Source organism: Camellia sinensis, chromosome 10, assembly GCF_055761805.1.
Source record: "Camellia sinensis isolate YWXY chromosome 10, ASM5576180v1, whole genome shotgun sequence".
Lineage (NCBI taxonomy): Eukaryota > Viridiplantae > Streptophyta > Magnoliopsida > Ericales > Theaceae > Camellia > Camellia sinensis.
The window spans coordinates 8,716,024-8,735,021 of NC_138970.1; the positions used below are offsets into that span (position 1 = coordinate 8,716,024).

The following is an 18,998-nucleotide window of genomic DNA, read 5'->3' on the forward strand; positions in this document are numbered from 1 at the left end:
GGCATCTAACCAACTTTTGTTGCTCGGTTCACTTCAAATTGAGCATTATGTGTCCGGCCAACTTTCGTTGCTTGGCCCACTTCGGAATGGGTGTTGGGTGTCCAATTAACATCTATTGCTCGACGCGCTTAAGAGTAACCGTTGGGCATCCAACCAACCGCTGTTGCTCGGTCGAAGCATTGGGCGTCTGACCAACTTCTATTGCTCGGCCCAGGCATTGGGCGTCCGACCAACTTTTGTTGCTCGGCCTACTTCAGAATGGGTGTTGGGCGTCCAATTAACTTTTGTTGCTCGGCCCAAGCTTTAGGCATCTAACTAACTTTTATTGCTCGGCCCAAGCGTTGGGCGTTTGACCAACTTTTGTTGCTCGGTCTACTTCGAAGTGGACGTTCAGAGTCCAACCAATCTCCATTTCTTGGTGCCCTTCAAAGTGGGCGTTGGGCATCCAACCAACCTTTGTTGTTCTGTCCAAGCATTGGACGTCCAACTAACTTTTGTTGCTCGGCCCACTTCGAAGTGGGCGTTGAGCGTCCAACCAACCTCTGCTGTTCATCCCTCTTTGTAGCTCTTCCACTTCGTATCACCTTCGTTAGGCTAAGGTCCTTTTGTAATGAAACTTTAAGTTAATAAAGTATCTTCGAAATTTGCCAAGTGTTGGACTTGTAACTCGAACTTTCAATTTCTTCATGTTTATGTTGTTTGCCCCTAGCCGAGCAACAAGGATGTAGCCCTACATTTTTCATTGTTCGGCTAGACTTCGCCTTATGCCTTTGAAAAATTGAGTTGTTCTTCCAATCGAGCAGTAATAGGGAAACCTTGCGAGATTTCCCGTTTGGCCTTAATTGAATTAGTTGTCTTGCCCCCAATCGATCATCATTGTTCGGCCGTTACTTGACTCGGTTACGCTTCTGTTTATCCCACTTTGGAGTGGAGAACAAGCTTTGACCTAGCTTCTGTTCAGACTTCATTGTAGAGGGCTCGGTTTAACCTAGCTCTTGTTCAGTCCACTTCAGAGTAGCATTTGTTCGGCACACTTTGGAGTAAACGGCTAGGTTGAACCTATCTTCTTTTTGGCCTATGTTGGGTGGCCTCTATTCAACCCACCTCGTAGTGAAGGACTAGCTTTGATCTAACTTCTGTTTGGCACACTTCAGAGTGGCCTTTGTTCGTTGCACTTCGGGATGGACAGCTAGGTTCAACCTAGCTTTTGTTCAGCCTATATCGGAGTGGCCTTTGTTCGGCCCACATCGAAGTGGTCAACTAGGATCAACCTAGACCTTTGTTAGGCCCACACTAAGGTGGTCGGGTGGGATCGGTCCAGACCTTTGTTAGGCCCACGTTAAGGTGGTCGACTGGGATCAGCCCAAACCTTTGTAAGGCCTACGTCAAGGTGGTCCACTGGGATCAGCCCAGACCTTTGGTAGGCCCACGTCAAGGTGGTCCACTGGGATCAGCCCAGACCTTTGGTAGGCCCACACTAAGGTGGTCGGCTGGGATCGGTCCAGACCTTTGTTAGGCCCACGTCAAGGTGGTCGACTAGGATCAGCCCAGACCTTTGTTAGGCCCACATGAAGGTGGTCGGCTGGGATCGATCCAGACCTTTGTTAGGCCCATATCAAGGTGGTCGACTGGGATCAGCCCAGACCTTTGTTAGGCCCACGTCAAGGTGGTCGACTGGGATTAGCCCAGACCTTTGTTAGGCCCACACTAAGGTGGTTGGTTGGAATCGGCCTAGACCTTTGTTAGGCCCACATCAATGTAGTCGGCTGGGATTAACCCAAACTTATGTTTTGGTTGTACCATACCCTTGTTTGTCGTTTTCTCCATCAATGGAGTCTTTCCTTCCAATAGGTGGAACAACTCAATTACGAGGATATAGTAGAGCTTCACCACATCTAAACTTTGTTCGTCAATACAGATCTCATCTTTCAGAAGACTCAGGAGCATCTATCCTTTGTCATTCGTCTTCTCCATCATTGGAGTACTTCCGTCTAGTCGGTGGGACAACTGAATAGTAGGGATTCGGTAACGCTTTGCCACATCTAGACTTCATTAATCGATACAAATCTAGTATTTTGACACTGTTAGGATTATTGGTTCTTTATCATTCGTCTTCTCCAATATTGGAGTCCTTCCGTCTAGATGATGAGACGAGTCAATAGCAATGATGCAGTGGTGTTCCATTGTATTTGGACTTTGTTCTTCGATGCAGATCTGGTCCTCCAATACTTTCATAAAATATAGTCCTTTATCGATCATCATCTCTTTCGTCGGAGTCCTTTAGAATAAGGAATTAGAACGATTAAACAATAGTACAGTGGTATACGCCGTGTCTGGACTTCATCTGTTGGTGCAGATCTGGTCTCTCTATATCCATTAGTGCAGATCTGGTTTTCCGGCACTCTTCAAAGTGTTAATTTGTTATCCTTTGTCTTCTCTGTCAACAGAGTCCTCCACAGTGGCAACAAAGGTATCTCTTTCGTTTCCCTTACCAGAGCTTGTCATAGAACAGTGTGGTACTCTCTCCCTTTGGTCGCGGTTGTCTCTATCAAGGGAGCTATGTTGAGGTGACTCGCCGACGATGACATGACGTTGCTCTACTACATCGGTGGTCTATTCATTAAGGTCTGCAAGGTCTTCATGCCTTCTAGGGAATGCTGGACCGTTATCTTTGGTTCTCTCCGTCATTGGAGTCCTCTCTACTAGTCCAGAATGGGGTGTATCTTCGATTCTCATCGCTGGAGTTCGTCACGAAGCAATCAGTGGTTTTCCCACAGACGGCGCCAATTGTGCGGGGGTGATTTCCGCACTATGAAGAAGGGTTGAACTTCGTGGATGAACAACGTGCTCCGGGAATTGAAAATCTGCACAAAGTAACAAACGGTGAGGCTCCCGACCGGGGTTTGGTCGGAAACCCCTCCGATGGTAAAGTCAGGGACTCAGGGAGAGGAAAAAGAGAGAAGAGAGAATACAAAGAGTGTATGTGTTGAATGTGTCGATTTTCGGATCCCTTAAGAGTGAATAGTGTTCACCTTTTATAAGAGAATGTTGTTTGTCGTTCAAGTCCTTCTCTCACCGCCATCTGTCCAATGTGTCTTATTCGTGGTCGTCTCCCATTGAAGGAGGACGACCACTCCGCCTGATACTCGGGTGCAGGTCTATTTTGTTTGTCTCATTAGCGGACATCTCTCATTGGAGGAGGATGACCACTCCGCCTGCCATTCAAATGCAGGTCTGTCATATATGCACCTTGTCCCTCTGCACCTCCATGTCTCCACGTTCTGTTCATACAAAGGGAGAGGAGCAGAGTTGTTTGTCTCTTGTGGGCCCAAGAAAGATCTTCAGTGAATTGGCCTTCTTTGAGTTGGCCTACTCTAGAATGGTTGTCCAACTAGGAGGTCCAACATGTTGCTCAGCCCACTTCGGAGTGGTTGTCTGTCCATCCAGGAGGTTCAACATGTTACTTAACCTACTTCGGAGTGGTTGGCTGTCCGTCCAGGAGGTCCACCGTGTTGCTCAGCCCACTTTGGAGTGACATTCGTACATTGGGCCGAGCTCCTATGATTGTCTTGCTTCGGAGCAAGTGTTGGCCATAGGGCCGAGGTCCAACCTAGCTCAACCTCAGAGTGAGCATCGCATTGGGCCTAGCACCAAGACTTGATTAATTTTTACCCACTTCACTATCTTTTCAAACACAACTTTTTTTAGTCAGGCTAAAATAGTTAAAAAATCAATTCAAATAACCAAGTTCCCAAATTGTGAAGACCACCATATTGACATCTCTTTTATATTATATAAATTATTTGTTTTGAAGCTATTAATGATTTTATAAAAAAATATATATATAAATAGAATCTAATTTTAAGAAAATTAATTAACTTAGCTGCATTAAAAAAAGCGAAAAGGGGGAACTAAAATTTATATAAAATTCGGGCAATTAAAGTTTAACTCAAGTCGGGCTTAGTTATACAATTTCGGATTAAAATTCAGACTTGGACAGCTCTCAACATAACTTGGGATGAGCTTAAACAGCCTTTCAACCCGTCCAAACCCGCTTGAGTTGCACCCTAGCTTTGCCTTACATGACACAGCAACAATCCTTTGCTAATCCATTTTGTTTATGCCTTGAGCCTTGAGGAATCCATTTTAGCATTTCTAATTTAGTTCACCTTTCTTTTGTTTCAGATTTCGAACAAAAATGACCGACTAACAAAAGCAATTCAGCTCGTTTGTGCAAAACAAAAATAGAAAGTGAAAACTGAACACCAAACCATTTATTTGTCCAATAGCTGTTAATTAAACAACACAAATTTTATTGTCAATGGAAAGTTGGCAAAACCCACGACACGTGAGTTCAATATACCCATTTTCCATCAAACAAAATTTACAAAGAGACAAACAAAAAAAATTCATTCTAAATCAACAAAATCAACATATCTCATTCGCTTACAAGAATGCATCAATTGACAATCATAAGCAGTTATGGCTTATACTTTAAACTACTTCCTAATTGTAGGTTCGAGCTCAAGAAATCAAGGAGAAAAATTCCTCCAATTGGGTCTCACTCACCGTAACTCCCAATTTCTGACTATGGATTGAATCAATCAAATCAATTCCTATATCTTTCGCCAAGCCTGCTGTAGAGATCTCAATATACTCATTCACATGTGTTCAAGAACTTCTCAACAGGAGTCCTCCTCCTCCCCAAAAAACAAGACCTAATTTCACCAGTCCCTGGATGGATCATTGAGTCACTCAAACCAGTCAAATACTGACTCAAGACACTTCTTTGTCCCCTCCGGACTCGCTGCGATCGAACTAGTTGGAGGGAAAGAAAGTGCCATTGCCCAAGTCATAAGAACAATCCCAAATAAGTTCTACAAGCTCACTTTCTCCATTGGAGATGCCAAGAATGTAACGCCCCAAAAAATATTAACATCTCATATATCTAGATTAACTCATAGGCATAATCTAAATCTAATTACTTCTCATGATAACATAGAAGAACATTGAATAATATAGACATTTCAATAGTCAACATTCATACTAAATCACTATTTTTTTTCTATTACCGATATCCAACATGAGATTTCACAAAGAGAGACCACTTGCATTAATACATTCATCATCCTTAAGATATAAGTTTATAGCATGTGATAATAACAAATTAAAGCAACAAAATACAAATTTATGTCTTAACGGCTACAAGTTCCAAGGCTTTGCCCAGTTGCAACAAAATGATTTTCAAACCCATACATAGATAGCCCTTGGCTTGCAAGAAAACAAAACAAATAAATAATTGAGCCTTGTGCTCCAAAAGATGCTCCACACCTTCACTTTGGCAGAGGCACACCACAATCACCTGAGAATTGGTTTCCACTAAGGGATGAGCATAAAGCCCAGCAGAGATAATCTAAATAAAGTGCACGCAATTTAACAATATCATGAGGTGCAATGCATATGAGATGCCAATGCCAAAAATCATAGGTTTTCTCATTTCAAAACTCTCATGCCATGCATTTGTTTAAAAGCATAACCAATTCAATTATCCATTTCATAGAACAAAGGGCAGTAAATACAACACTGGTAATTCCTAGGCTGGTGTCTGCAAATAGGCATATCGAGCGCCAAATCCCCACTTTACCAGTCTCTCACCAAAAGGGCAGTGGTACCTTCTCTTCGCGTGTTTTTGGTCTTTCACTCTGGACACTCAAGCCAACTTAACCAATATCAAACTACACCCCCTATCTGGACTTACCAAACGTATTTATCCCATAACTCAACACATTTCAAATATTCCCAAAGAATCAATTTGAAACAAAACCAATTTCTCAAATCCAATGCGAGAATTTAATCATCAGATTATGCAATATTCAATGCCATGCATAAATTTGAAAATATTTCAATTTACCTATTTCACATGCAACTTCTATAATAATCAAAACAACCCTCCACGGTTGCCCAAACAACCATCTCCATATAAAATATAAACTTCAAGAGATAAATCTAACTCATAATCTCATATTTTCAATCATTTCAACATAAGCACATGTTCAATCTCCTCTTTCCCAACTCAGTCAAGAATCATAATATTCAAAAAAAATTCATCAATCTTCCCTTTTTATTCAAACTCAAGAATTCATCAATAATTTTCATAATGCCAAAAATAACATAGGTTTCTTTCAACAATTCTCAATACCTCAACATAATAATATTTTCATATCTTCCTCAAAAGTTCAATATTTTCAAATTTAATAATTTTCAAAAGAAACCTCAATGGTTTTCAATATTCCTAATAGCATTCTCATCAATCTCATCCTCATAAACACCCACTTTCAAATTCTCATTTGTTTAAATAAACATATATTTTTAACTTTTGTAAGCTTTTCACAAACTCATTCCAAAAATCTAAATCTTAACATTTAAATTTCTAGGTTTTATTAAAATTTGGGAATTTCTCAAAAATAAAATAAAATAGAATAAAATATATTCCTCAACATCCATGAGTCATACAAAAAAAAAAAAAAAACCAAACACAATTAGCAATGGATTTTCAAAAAAAGTTGAGAACCTCCCTCTTTTTATACATTTAATATACCATTAATAAAACCCAAATCTTTTCAAATATCACAATATCAAAATAACACATAATAAAGCTAAAACACATACACAATGGCCTCGTTTGGGAAGTGGCTATTTTAATAAGTTATTTTATATTTTGGCTATTTTAGTAGGCTAAAATTTTTATGTTTGGAAAGATGATTGGATTTTTTTGTGGTTGGATGTGATATTTGTGAGAGAAAAAGTGAAATGATTATGGGTTTGATGTGATATTTTATCTTATTAGCTATTTTATCCTATTTTGTCTTTTTGTGATTTTTAGCCTAAATTAGGCTATTTTTTTCTTCCCAAACACCCCCAATGTTTAGAAAATCCCTATCTCAAAAGCTAGAAGAGGAAACAAGCAACAATTCCAATTTTCGACTTTGTCGGATTTTGATCTTCACCAGTCAAAATGCTCCTCTTGAAATGCTCATCAATTTAACCTTAAGAACTATAGGCAAAAAGTTTATAGATTTTGCTAGATCACAAAAAAAAAAATAAGGGTTTTTGGTGGTGTTTAGAAAGAGATGAGAGAAATGAGGGAGTAGCGGGAGAGAGCCGAAAGAGAAAGATAGAAAGTGGTACTCTGATTCAAAACAAGAAAAAAAAGAGTGAAGGAGATGGGAAGGGAGTAGCCCCACGTGGGCCGCTCTTCTATCATTATTATTATATTTTATTTATTATATTTAAATATCTATGAATCTATATATGTGTATATATATATATCAATTAAAAGTATATTTTAATATCATTAATGACAAAAACGATATAATATTTTTTCACTACAAAATATATTTCGTTTGATGGTGCACACCATAAATATTTGTAACTCTCACAAGATTATAAAATAAATAATAATAATAATAATAACAACAACAACAATAATACATGGTTACTAATGGGTCATGATTCAATCCATTAGGTCTAAAATGAATGGAGTTTAATAATTTAAAATAAATCTCCAATTGAGATTAAAGTATAAATAAAATTTAAAAGACTTAATATAGTCCCCACCATTCACATAATTAAATATGAACCAAAATGATTAAGTATGGGCTAATTAAATAAGTTTCAAAAATTAAATTTATATCTCATTTATTACACAAGACCCAAGAATTACTATAACTAAAACTAAAAATATTGCCAAGCGGGCCCTACGAAATCGAAATCAAGAAGTAATATAATTTATTTTCACCAATTTAAATAGAATGGTTCACGACACCACAACTATAATAATAACAACTAAAAAATCAAACGATTTGAAAATTCGTACCAATCCAACTCCAATCAAGACCCGAACCCACAAACATATTTTAAAAAAAATCTACATAGATATTGAAAAGAATAATAAATAAATAAATTCAATTTGATTCAACTCATTACAAAGAATGGTTGCCACGAATCGATGACGATCGAAGCTTTCGCTACAAAAGAAACCCTAAAAGCTTCGTATGCATCTCATGGAAAGAGTGGGTTCATGAATGCAAGTTTCAAGTTCCAAGCAATTTCAGCTAGGACAAGGCTCACATTTTATAGTTCATTTTATCACACTAAAGTTCATGACTATGGTCAAATACATGGCCCAGTCTTGGACAATGTTAGGGTTGTGAGGGTATCTTAGTCATTTTGAGTGGATTTGTTTGCTAATGTTTTGGCACTCATATGGGTTATGAGTAATTTTGGTTAGAAGCTGAGAAATGGTCTAGATATATTGTGGGTTAAAAGGGGTCATGTGTGAGCCATATTATAGTATTTTTATTTATTTTTTTCTTTTTTTCTTTTGCAAAGTTGGTGATTTTGAGCCTCTCCTCTAATATGTAAGGATTTGTTTTGAACTCTCTCTTTATCAAATGACCGTAATAATAATTACTATCTAAAGATATGATTAGAAAATACTATGTGATCTTTGCATCATTAAGAGGTATTTGAATCTATGCTTGCAAGACTCTTGAATTTTTCTATGGTGGTAGTTTTAGGGCACCATATCCTAATCATGATAATGAGAAAATTCATTCAATGGATAGGTAATCAGTAAAATGAGCTGTCCTCTAATATGTAAGGATATGTTTGAACTTTCTCTTTATCAAATGACCTTAATACTAATTCTAAAGATGTGATTAGAAAATACTATGTGATCTTTGCATCATTAAGAGGTATTTGAATCTATGCTTGCAAGACTCTCGAATTTTTCTGTGGTGGTAGTTTTGGGGCACCATATCCTAATCATAATAATGAGAAAATTCATTCAATGGATAGGTAATGAGTAAAATCAGTTGTAAAAAACGAGTAGAAGATATATATATGTTAGAATTAAAATAGCAATACTTCGTATGATTTTAAATAACTGATTTTATATGGTGATTTAAACCCATCAAGATTAAGCTATTTAATTCAATTTTCAAATTCATTACTAAACTATTGTATCTAAATTTGAATTATTATCCTTATTCATTTAAGGTCAAATGGGTGCTCTGTTCTGGTTCCCTGCCCTTCTCTCTCCTTCCCTCTCTCTCTCTCTTTTCTTCTAATTTAAATCCAAATCACACCAAAAAATATAAATCTAAATTCAAACCACCAAAAAAAAAAAAATGGAAAATCTGATCTTGTAACTAAGACATGACTGCAAGTCTACAGTCTCAAATATGGAGTCAGTCAATAAAATGAAAATGAAAAGCACCCAAACCCAAAACAGAGCAAAGAAATGAACTCAAATAAAGACCCAGATCAAATAATTTTTCTTCTAATTTCGTTTTAGTAATTGTTTCTCTACCACAATCAATGCATTTGATCTAGTTGCTTATGAGTCACATGGGGCTGTGCAACAAATCCAAAGAGAAGTGGAAGAATGCCAAGCAGTGGAAATGTCTGTTGCTAAATTGAAAGAGAGGAAGACATAGAGGGGAATTCACTGGTTTGGTTGGTTTACAGTATCGCACAGAATACACATATGTGAGATTGACCTGTGTTCGTAATTGTAGTTGCGAAGATACGAACATGTTCACATACTTATCACTGTATTCTGTGTTTGGAAATTTTTGTTGTTCATAGACTTTTCCTTATAGCAGGTGCAAATTTTTTTTCTTTGTTGGACACGTCGTCTAGACGAGTTTTGGAACAGAGAGGGGTACAAGAATATGGAACAAAGGATCCCAAGCTCAAATTCAAATCTATTGATTTGGAATCTACACCTATTAAAATGAACTCTAAAATTTATAATATTCTATTCTTCTAGTTTTGGGCATACAATTATCAAATAGCAACTAGGGTCAGCCCAAGAAATAGACGAGCAAACAGAAATTATTATTCCTATCAGAAAGATTACGTGATCGTGTGCTTATGTAATAGTGTATTGTCATTCATTCATTATTTTCTTATTTTTAGGTCTATGTAACTTTGAAATCCCCTACTATTAGTTAGGCACACCGCCAATATAAAATTTCTAAAAACAAGATAATTACTCACGAATAAAGTTGTTGTTTACGGCCTAAATTTTTATTTAAATTGTGGCCAAAAAATCTATCCTTATATTAAGTGAGGTGTTTGGGAAGTTGCTATTTTAGTAAGCTATTTTAGTTTTTGACTATTTTAGTAGGCTAAAATTTGTGTGTTTGGAAAGATAATTGGATTTTTTTGTAATTGGATGTGATGTTTGTGAGAGAAAAAGTGAAATGATTATGGGTTTGATGTGACATTTTATCGTATTAACTATTTTAGCGTATTTTGTCTTTTTGTGGATATTAGGCAAAAAATAGCCCAAAGTCCACTTGCCAAACAGGGCCTAAGTCTAAAAGAAATTGTCCCAACCCTATAATTAACTTTATGGATTTGAGATTTCAAAAATGCTTGAGACATGTAATCACCCTTAAAAACCACTCATAAATTCTAATGACGTGTCTAACAAGTATCAAATTTTAATTTGTCAAACATTCATTATGTAGGATCTAATCTCAATGTCACATCATTAGAGATTATTTAGGAGTGATAAATTAAGAATTATTGTCAAATTTAGAGTTCTAAACCAAAAAAAACACCTCCATAATGGAGGTGTCTTATATTGTCCTGGAAGTCCATCTTAAATATAGTTTAATTATTATGATTCGAACAAGAAGAAAAGAAACATTTAATACAAAACTATATATATTATGCATGCAATACAAGGCAAATCTTAAAACATACAAATCAAGAAACAGTTATTATAGTTGTATAATTATTATTTTTAAGTCCAAATTATTTAAAATCAACACATTGCCATAATCCACTTGTCATTCTTAGCTACTAGTGTAGAGCAATACAACAATCAAATAAAAATACCTAGACCGAAGAGGATGTCGTGGGAAGAGAATATGGATGCTGCTGCAACCTTTGCACCCAACCTCTTGCAGAGTTAAACTTGTTTCGTACCCAATCAAATGAATTTGCAATTGTCTGTGAGTTTAAATTGTCTTGCACCCAACCTCTTGCAAAGTTGAACTTGTTTCACACCCAATCAAATGAATTTGCAATTGTCTGTGAGTTGAAATACTCTTGCACCCAACCTCTTGCAGAGTTAAACTTGTTTCGCACCCAATCAAATGAATTTGCGATTGTCTGTGAGTTTAAATTGTCTTGCACCCAACCTCTTGCAGAGTTGAACTTGTTTCGCACCCAATCAAATGAATTTGCGATTGTCTGTGAGTTTAAATTGTCTTGCACCCAACCTTTGGCAGAGTTGAACTTGTTTAGCACCCAATCAAATGAATTTGCAATTATCTGTGAGTTTAAATTGTCACCAATTGCAATTTTAATTCTCTTGCGAAAATAAAACAAGACGACAACTGCAAGAATTAAGGGCAAGGACGCATGTAAAACAAATTGTTCAAGCAAATTTGGCAGAAGAATTGAGAACAGAAAGGCACAACAAAACATTCCAGAGATGAAAAGAACATAGCTCAAGATTTGAGAGCAAGTTTCACCGTCGAATGTCCTTGCAATCATGAGTCCCAGAGTCGACCAGTAGATGACTGTGGCAAATAAGAAAGCCCACACGCTTGCATGGTGTGTTTCCATTGGGCTCAGTGTCTTGCCAATGTACGTCAAACCAACGACGATCAATAGTAATGGAATGAGGTTTTGGAAGACGGCATGGGATGGAGGACTGTCACAATAAATTCATGCATCCAAAGCAAAAATTAATAAATAAATAACACTGCTTTCAAAAGCTTTTAACAAAAAATGAGAAGTAGACCCATATGTTGTTGACAGAGTTGCCACTCTGGCAGTGAAAGAGAAATATAGTCTCAAACCTCTCTCTCTGTCTCTATCTTTATAAGGTGGAAAGAGGAGTTGATGCCACTAACCTACGCACACACACTGGCAGGTTAGGCGATAGCTTCCTAGAGTTTTGCATAGTAAAGTTGAACAAGAAGGGCATGTTTGTTTGGCCTCTTAGGGGGGATTAGATTAATAATTTCGTGAGTCTCACTAAACCCATGTTTGGTTGTGTTATATGTTAAGGGATTATGAGTCCTATTGCGGAACCAAGATTTTGGCTCATAAGGGACACCAAAAATTATAATTTAACTTAATTTTTAGATGATGGTAGGACTGAAAATTAGTTCGATACAAAAGTTATATTTAAATATGAGGTCATGTTAACTGATCATTATTGTTATTAATTGTTTTATGTACAATAATCATCACAGATTAAAAAATAATACTTAAATTTGAGTTTTTTTTATTTTTTTAATTTAAACTATATTATTTAAATTTATTTTTAATCTAAACCATCGGCCTATTTTCATTAAGTAAAATTGACCAAGGGATCAAAATAATGCAGATTATGTGAAAATACAAGTATAAATACAATGAATTACTCATATAAAAAATATATATATATATATATATATTATTTAAATCAAATTTTAAGAGAGCCAAACTTATGAGTTTGTTGTGTTTTTATGCTTGATTTATTTATTGGCTTATAAATATTAGCCAAAAAACTCATAAATAATGATAAACACTTTTTCCTTTTGATTTTTATTCAAATTTTATTTTGATTCCTTATGTTTTAACTTTTATTCAACCAAGGCCTTTGGCCTAGTGGCTGTATTTATAGTGTAAGGTATTGGGTTCAACTCCTATTTAGAAGAATTTAATACCCATTGTGGTGATATTTAATTCTCACCCGTTATGGAGTTGCATGTAGCTAGCGTTGGGAGGACCATATGAAAATAGGAGTTCAAATTTAAAGTAAATTTTAGTAAATCAATAATATATACTACTTATACACACAATTAAAAAGTGCAATTTACCTTTTAAAATTCAAGCCTTATCTTTCATCACTTTGTAGAGTTGCCCAAAGTCAAGTGCTGAAGCCTAAGCCTCACATTTGTACTCCTTTCCTCACCAAACCCTCCAAATTGAATAAAGATTGAGAGCTCTAGAAAGAGAGTTCTAACTGGGTGAGACACACCTGTGATGTGATGTGTGTGACTGTGTGTGTGTGTGTGTGTGTGTGTTTTTTTTTCCCTTGCTACATGTGTAGAGCTCAAATGTTAGAGCTCTCTACCATTGTTGCTCCAAATTATGGCACATACTATTATTACTACTTTTATTTTATTTTTTTAAACTAAATTTTATTTTTCCCAATGCAAGTAACCTAGTAAAAAACAATGGATTTGAAATTTACCCACATGTATTCAAGAACTTCTCAACAGAAATCCTCCTCCTCCCCAAAAAACAAGACCTAATTTCACTAGCCCCTGGATGGATCACTGAGTCACTTAAACCAATCAAATACATAAACTCAAAACACTTCTCTAACCCTTCTGGACTCACCACAATTGAACTAGTTGAAGGGAGAGAGAGTGCCACTGCCCAAGTCATAAGAACAATCCATAACAAGTTCTACAACCGTACTTTCTCCATTGGAGATGCCAAGAGTGGTTGCCATGGATCGATGATGGTCGAAGCTTTTGTCGCTAAAGAAACCCTAAAAGCTCCCTATGTATCTCATGGAAAGGATGGGGTCAAGAATGAAAGCTCAAGTTCCAAGCAATTTCAGCTAGAACAAAGCTCACATTCTACACTTCGTCTTATCATACTAAGGTTCATGCCTATGGTCAAATATGTGGCCCTGTCTTGGACAATGTTAGGGTTCTGAGGGTATCTTAGTCATTTTGAGTGGATTTGATGGCTAAAATACTAACACTCAAATGGGTTATGAGTAATTTTTATTAGAAAGTTGAGTAATGATCTAGATATGGGGAATTGTATGTAATGACCTTGTGGGTTAAAAAGGGGTCGTGTGTGTGTCATATTAGAGGGGTTTTTTTTTTTTTTTTTTAAGTTAGTGATTTTGAGGCTGTCCTCTAATATGTAAGGATATCTTTAAACTTTTCACCTGTTATATGTACTTCATAATAAATATATGATTAGAAAATACTATGTTATCTTTGCATCATTAAGAGGTATTTATGCTTGCAAGATTATTGAATTTTTATATGGTTGTAGTTTCGGGGCACCATATCCTAATCACATCTCATCCATTAGTACTGAATAATTGGAAAATTTGTTCAATTGATAGGTAATGAGTAAAATCGGTTGCAAAAAAGAGTAGAAGATATTAGGAATGGCAATGGGGGGCAATGGGGTGGATATTAATTTCCCATCCCCATTCCCCTATAATAAATTTTTCCCATTCTCCATTCCTCATTCCCCATGGGTACCACCCTCCCCATTTTTTAATGGGTATGGATTTTCCCCAACCCACTTTAATCCCCTTTTTTTTATTTTTTATATTTAATGTTAACAACCACTTTTTTTTTTTTTTTTTTTTTTTTTTTTTAAGTTCACAACAAAAACTAAATATACCTTTAATCTTTTTTTCTTTCTTTTTTAATATATTTAATGTTAACAATTTATTTTTATTTATTTATTTATTTTTTATTTATTTTTTTTTTTTAAGGTTCACAACAAAAGTTAAATATACCTTCAATCTTTTTTCTTTCTTTTTTAATATATTTAATGTTAACAATTTTTTTTATTTATTTATTTTTTTTTTTTAAGGTTCACAACAAAAGTTAAATTACCTTCAATCTTTTTTCTTTCTTTTTTAATATATTTAATGTTAACAATTTTTTTTTTTTTTTTTTTTTTAAGGTTCACAACAAAAGTTAAATATACCTTCAATCTTTTTTCTTTCTTTTTTAATATATTTCATGTTAACAACCTTCTTGTTTTTCTTTTGTCTTTTTTTATAAAGGTTTTAGCTAAATATACCTTCAATCTTTTTTCTTTCTTTTTTAATATATTTAATGTTAACAACTTATTTTTTTATTTATTTTTTTATTTTTTTAAAGTTCACAACAAAAGCTAAATATACATTCAATCTTATTTTATTTTATTTGGTTCAACAACAAAATCAAATACACATTAATTAATTAATTAAAAAGTTTGTTTTATAATAATCAAATATATAATTTTGAGACAATCAAAAAGTTTGTTTGAAGAAAGTGTTATAAGACTCATATTAAATTGCATCAGGGCATAAACAAGGAATTGTTAGCCACGGACAATTTAGACATTAAATCATCTTTCTCTTAGCAAATTTGAACCATTCATTTTAATTTATCCAAAATCTAATTATACCTTTAACAAATCTGAACCACTCATTTTAAGATATCTATGCATTACCACACCCAATTCATCCTCCATCTTCTTCCTTTAGTCCCCTACGAATTTTGTTGTTTGTTACTTTTAAAAAACAAAAAATATTTTTTCAATTAAATTTTTACTAATTTCACAACACCGTCACCACTATTCTCACTTTCACTGTCACACTACCATCACCATAGCCACTACCATCATCACTGCCGCCATCACCCCACCACAATGTAACAATTTCTATTTTCACCTTCGTTCCATCACCACCACCACCAAATATAAAAAAATATATTTTGAATTTTTTTTATAAAAAATATTTTTGATTAAAAAATATTTTCTATCTAAATAAATGAAGCATAACATTGGGAAACAAGTTGATTTCAGTTAAATCTGTTCATAACTAAGAAAAATTATTTTAATTTAAAAAAAATTATTTAGTATGACTTTGTATCTCCTTTTTGTTTTTCTAGCAAATAAATCTTTGTACCCATCATTTCTAACCAATCACAACTCATGCTTGTTTTGATTCTCTACAATTTCTTTATTTTCAAATACATTCATATATATATATATATATATATGTTGTATAAATTGTGTGATAACATAAAACAAATAGATTCATACTCGTTAATTGAAATTTCAGAACAAGCAAACCATTCTGAAAATTACAATACACAACAAAATAAAATAACATAGAAAAGCAAACCGAAACCTACACTAGACAGTGTCCTTAATTTTTTTTAAATAAATTTAAAAAATTCTAGATATGCATAAAATTTGACAAGAATAATGTGACAATGTTAATTAATATGTATTTGATTTTATTGTTGAGCCAAATAAAATAAAATAAGATTGAATGTATAGCTTTGGTTGTGAATCTTAAAAAAAAAAAAAAAAAAAAAATGATTGTGAACCTTAAAAAAAATTTAAAAAAAAAAATTTAATTAAATATATATTTAGCTTTGGTTGTGAATCTTAAAAATAAAAAAAATAAAAAAATTGGTTGCGAACCGTAAAAAAAATTAAAAAAAGAAAAAAGATTAAATGTATATTTAGCTTTGGTTGTGAATCTTAAAAATTAAAAAAAAAATGGTTGTGAACCTTAAAAATAAAAATAAAAAAGATTGGAGGTATATTTAGCTTTGGTTGTGGATCTTAAAAAAAAAAAAAAAAAAAAAAAAAAAAAAAAAAAAAAAAATGGTTATGAACCTGAAAAAATAAATAAATAAATAAAAAGAAAACAGATTGAATGTATATTTAGTTTTGGTTGTGAATCTTAAAAATAAAAAATAAATAAATAAAATAAAAAAAACATATGGAGAAATTAGTGGGTACCCATTCTCAACCCATCCCCTGTGGATATTTAAAGAATATCACCTACCCTACCCAATAGATAAAAAAAAAAGAAGAAAACCCATGTATTTGAGTTGGGTCTCCATAGATACCCACAAGGTAGGTTATCCATTGCCATCCCTAGAAGATATATATATATATATATATTAAATTTGAGTACTATCCTTATTCATTTAAGGTTAAATGGGTGCTCTGTTTTAGTTCCATGTCCCCTTCTCCCTTCTCCCCTCTCTCTCTCTCTCTCTCTCTCTCTCTCTCTCTCTCTCTCTCTCTCTCTCTCTCTTCTCTTCTAATTTAAATCCAAATCACACCAAAAAATATAAACCCAAATTCAAACCCCAAAAAAAAAAAAAAAAGAAGAAAAGGTAATAATTAACTTTATGAATTTGTGATTAAAAGTTCTATACCAAAAGGCACCTTTATGTTGGAGGTGTCACATACTGCCATATAAATCCATCTTTAAAATAGTTTAATTATTATGATTTGTATAAGAAGAAAAGAAACATTTAATACAAAAATACATATATTATTATGCAATAGGTGTAAGGCATTCTTTAAAACATACAAATCTAGAAACAAGTATTACAGTTGTTTAATTATTAATCTTTGATATCTGATATGGTCTCATTTAGAACCATGTTTAGTACACCTACAGCCCATAAGTTATTCAAAAAAAAGAAAAAAAAGAAAGCTAAAATTGTATAAATAAAAGTGAAATGAAGAAAACGGAGAGGTAAAAAGAGGATTATCTCTATGAGTATGCACTTTATTTATTTATTTTTCTCTTCTCATAATAATTAATTATCTCACTAATTTAATTAGATAACTAATCTACTCCGTAATAGAATTATTAATCCTTACTAACCTCTGGATTTGTGACTGCAATGAAAATGATGACGACATGAGTACGGATAGTAAGTCTCCCTGCTTGTTTGGCCGGGGAAGAATGCAGCTAGAACTACAGGGCAAGGCTTATAGCAAGCAGGGTTTTATAAGCAAGGCTTAAATCTCCTTCCAAATTGTAACCCTTATTATTAATATAGCACAGTTATCTGGTCCGAAGACATAAGAAGCTATACTGGTATTAGACGATGATGTCACACATTAGACTAGAAGTGGTGGAGTGGACAAGGCTTATAGCAAGCAGGGTTTTTAAGCAAGGCTTAAATCTCCTTCCAAATTGTAACCCTTATTATTAATACAGCACAGTTATCTGATCCAAAGACATAAGAAGCTACACTGGTATTACACGATGATGTCACCGGTATTAGACGATGATGTGACACATTAGACGAGAAGGGGTGGAGTGTAAGTGTTCAGACGAGAGGATGTTGGGTTTGAATCAGAATTTGTCTCTTTACTTGTTGGGGGTATCGGGCTCATTTTTGGACTCAATTTTAATTATTCAAATTGTTTACATTTTAAAATTTACTGAGTATATTATACCTGTAAAAAATTAAGTTAATCGGATATCAGAAAGCGTGTGTTCAGAAAATTATTTATTAAATTTTTTAAAAAAATGATTTTTAGTTCGATAATCCGAACACGTAGTTTTTGATATCCGATCAACTTGATTTTTTACAGGTATGATATGTTCAACAAATTTTAAAACATGAACGGTTCGGATCATCAAAATGAGACCTAAAAGTAAGCTCAATGATCTAATAAAGCCAAGTTTGGCAACTCTGAAAAAAGACAAAGTCAAAAAAGTTACGCAAAAAATTAAAAAGTTATTACTATTCAAAAAAATATATATATAAAAAAATTAATATATATAATGTTAAATACAAATCAACCGACACACACGGCAGCCTATATACAGACATTAAAGCGTAGGAGTGAAAGGAAAAAATAAATATTACATATGTAGATTCTTAAATTGGATGGTAAAGTTGGACTCATGGGGCCCACCACGGATTCCATTTTTTTAATTGGAACCGTTTAATATGTAAAACTCATTGAGTACTATATGCCTGTAAAAAATCACGTATATCAGATATCGCTAATTACATGATCAAATCAGTTTTATATAAAAAATGGATGGTGTTATAGTTAACATGTAACAAAAAAAACTAATACGATCAGATAACTATCGATATTCAATGAACGTAATTATTTACAAGAATATAGTACTCGATGAGTTCTACACATTGACGGTTCCGATTAGAAAAACGAGACCCGTGGTGGGCTCCTACGGGCCGAACAATATCTTCCAATCAAAGGTCAAAAAATAGGCAATCTTTTCCTATATCATTTTTAGACGACTCATTGCCCAACTGTACGGATTAATTAATTATCTTTTCCTACACACTTAATTATACAATATTTTAATACATATTTTTTCATAAAAAGTCAAAAAATTAATTTAAACACTTATATTTTTTTCTCAACTTTTTAAT

General features: G+C 33.9%; 1 protein-coding gene and 1 pseudogene across 1 annotated transcript in view; both read left to right on the plus strand.

Moving 5' to 3' along the window:
* Positions 1-8,224, plus strand: part of LOC145800120 (protein TEEBE-like) — a 210,525-nt gene extending 202,301 nt beyond the window's left edge. The window contains exons 3-4 of the mRNA XM_082889762.1: positions 4,773-4,914; positions 7,991-8,224. Coding sequence (XP_082745888.1) covers positions 4,773-4,914; positions 7,991-8,224 — 376 coding nt within the window. The remainder of the gene's footprint in view (positions 1-4,772; positions 4,915-7,990) is intronic.
* Positions 8,225-11,599: 3,375 nt separating this feature from the next.
* On the plus strand, positions 11,600-13,755 carry LOC145800121 (protein TEEBE pseudogene; annotated as a pseudogene).
* Positions 13,756-18,998: the final 5,243 nt, after the last annotated feature.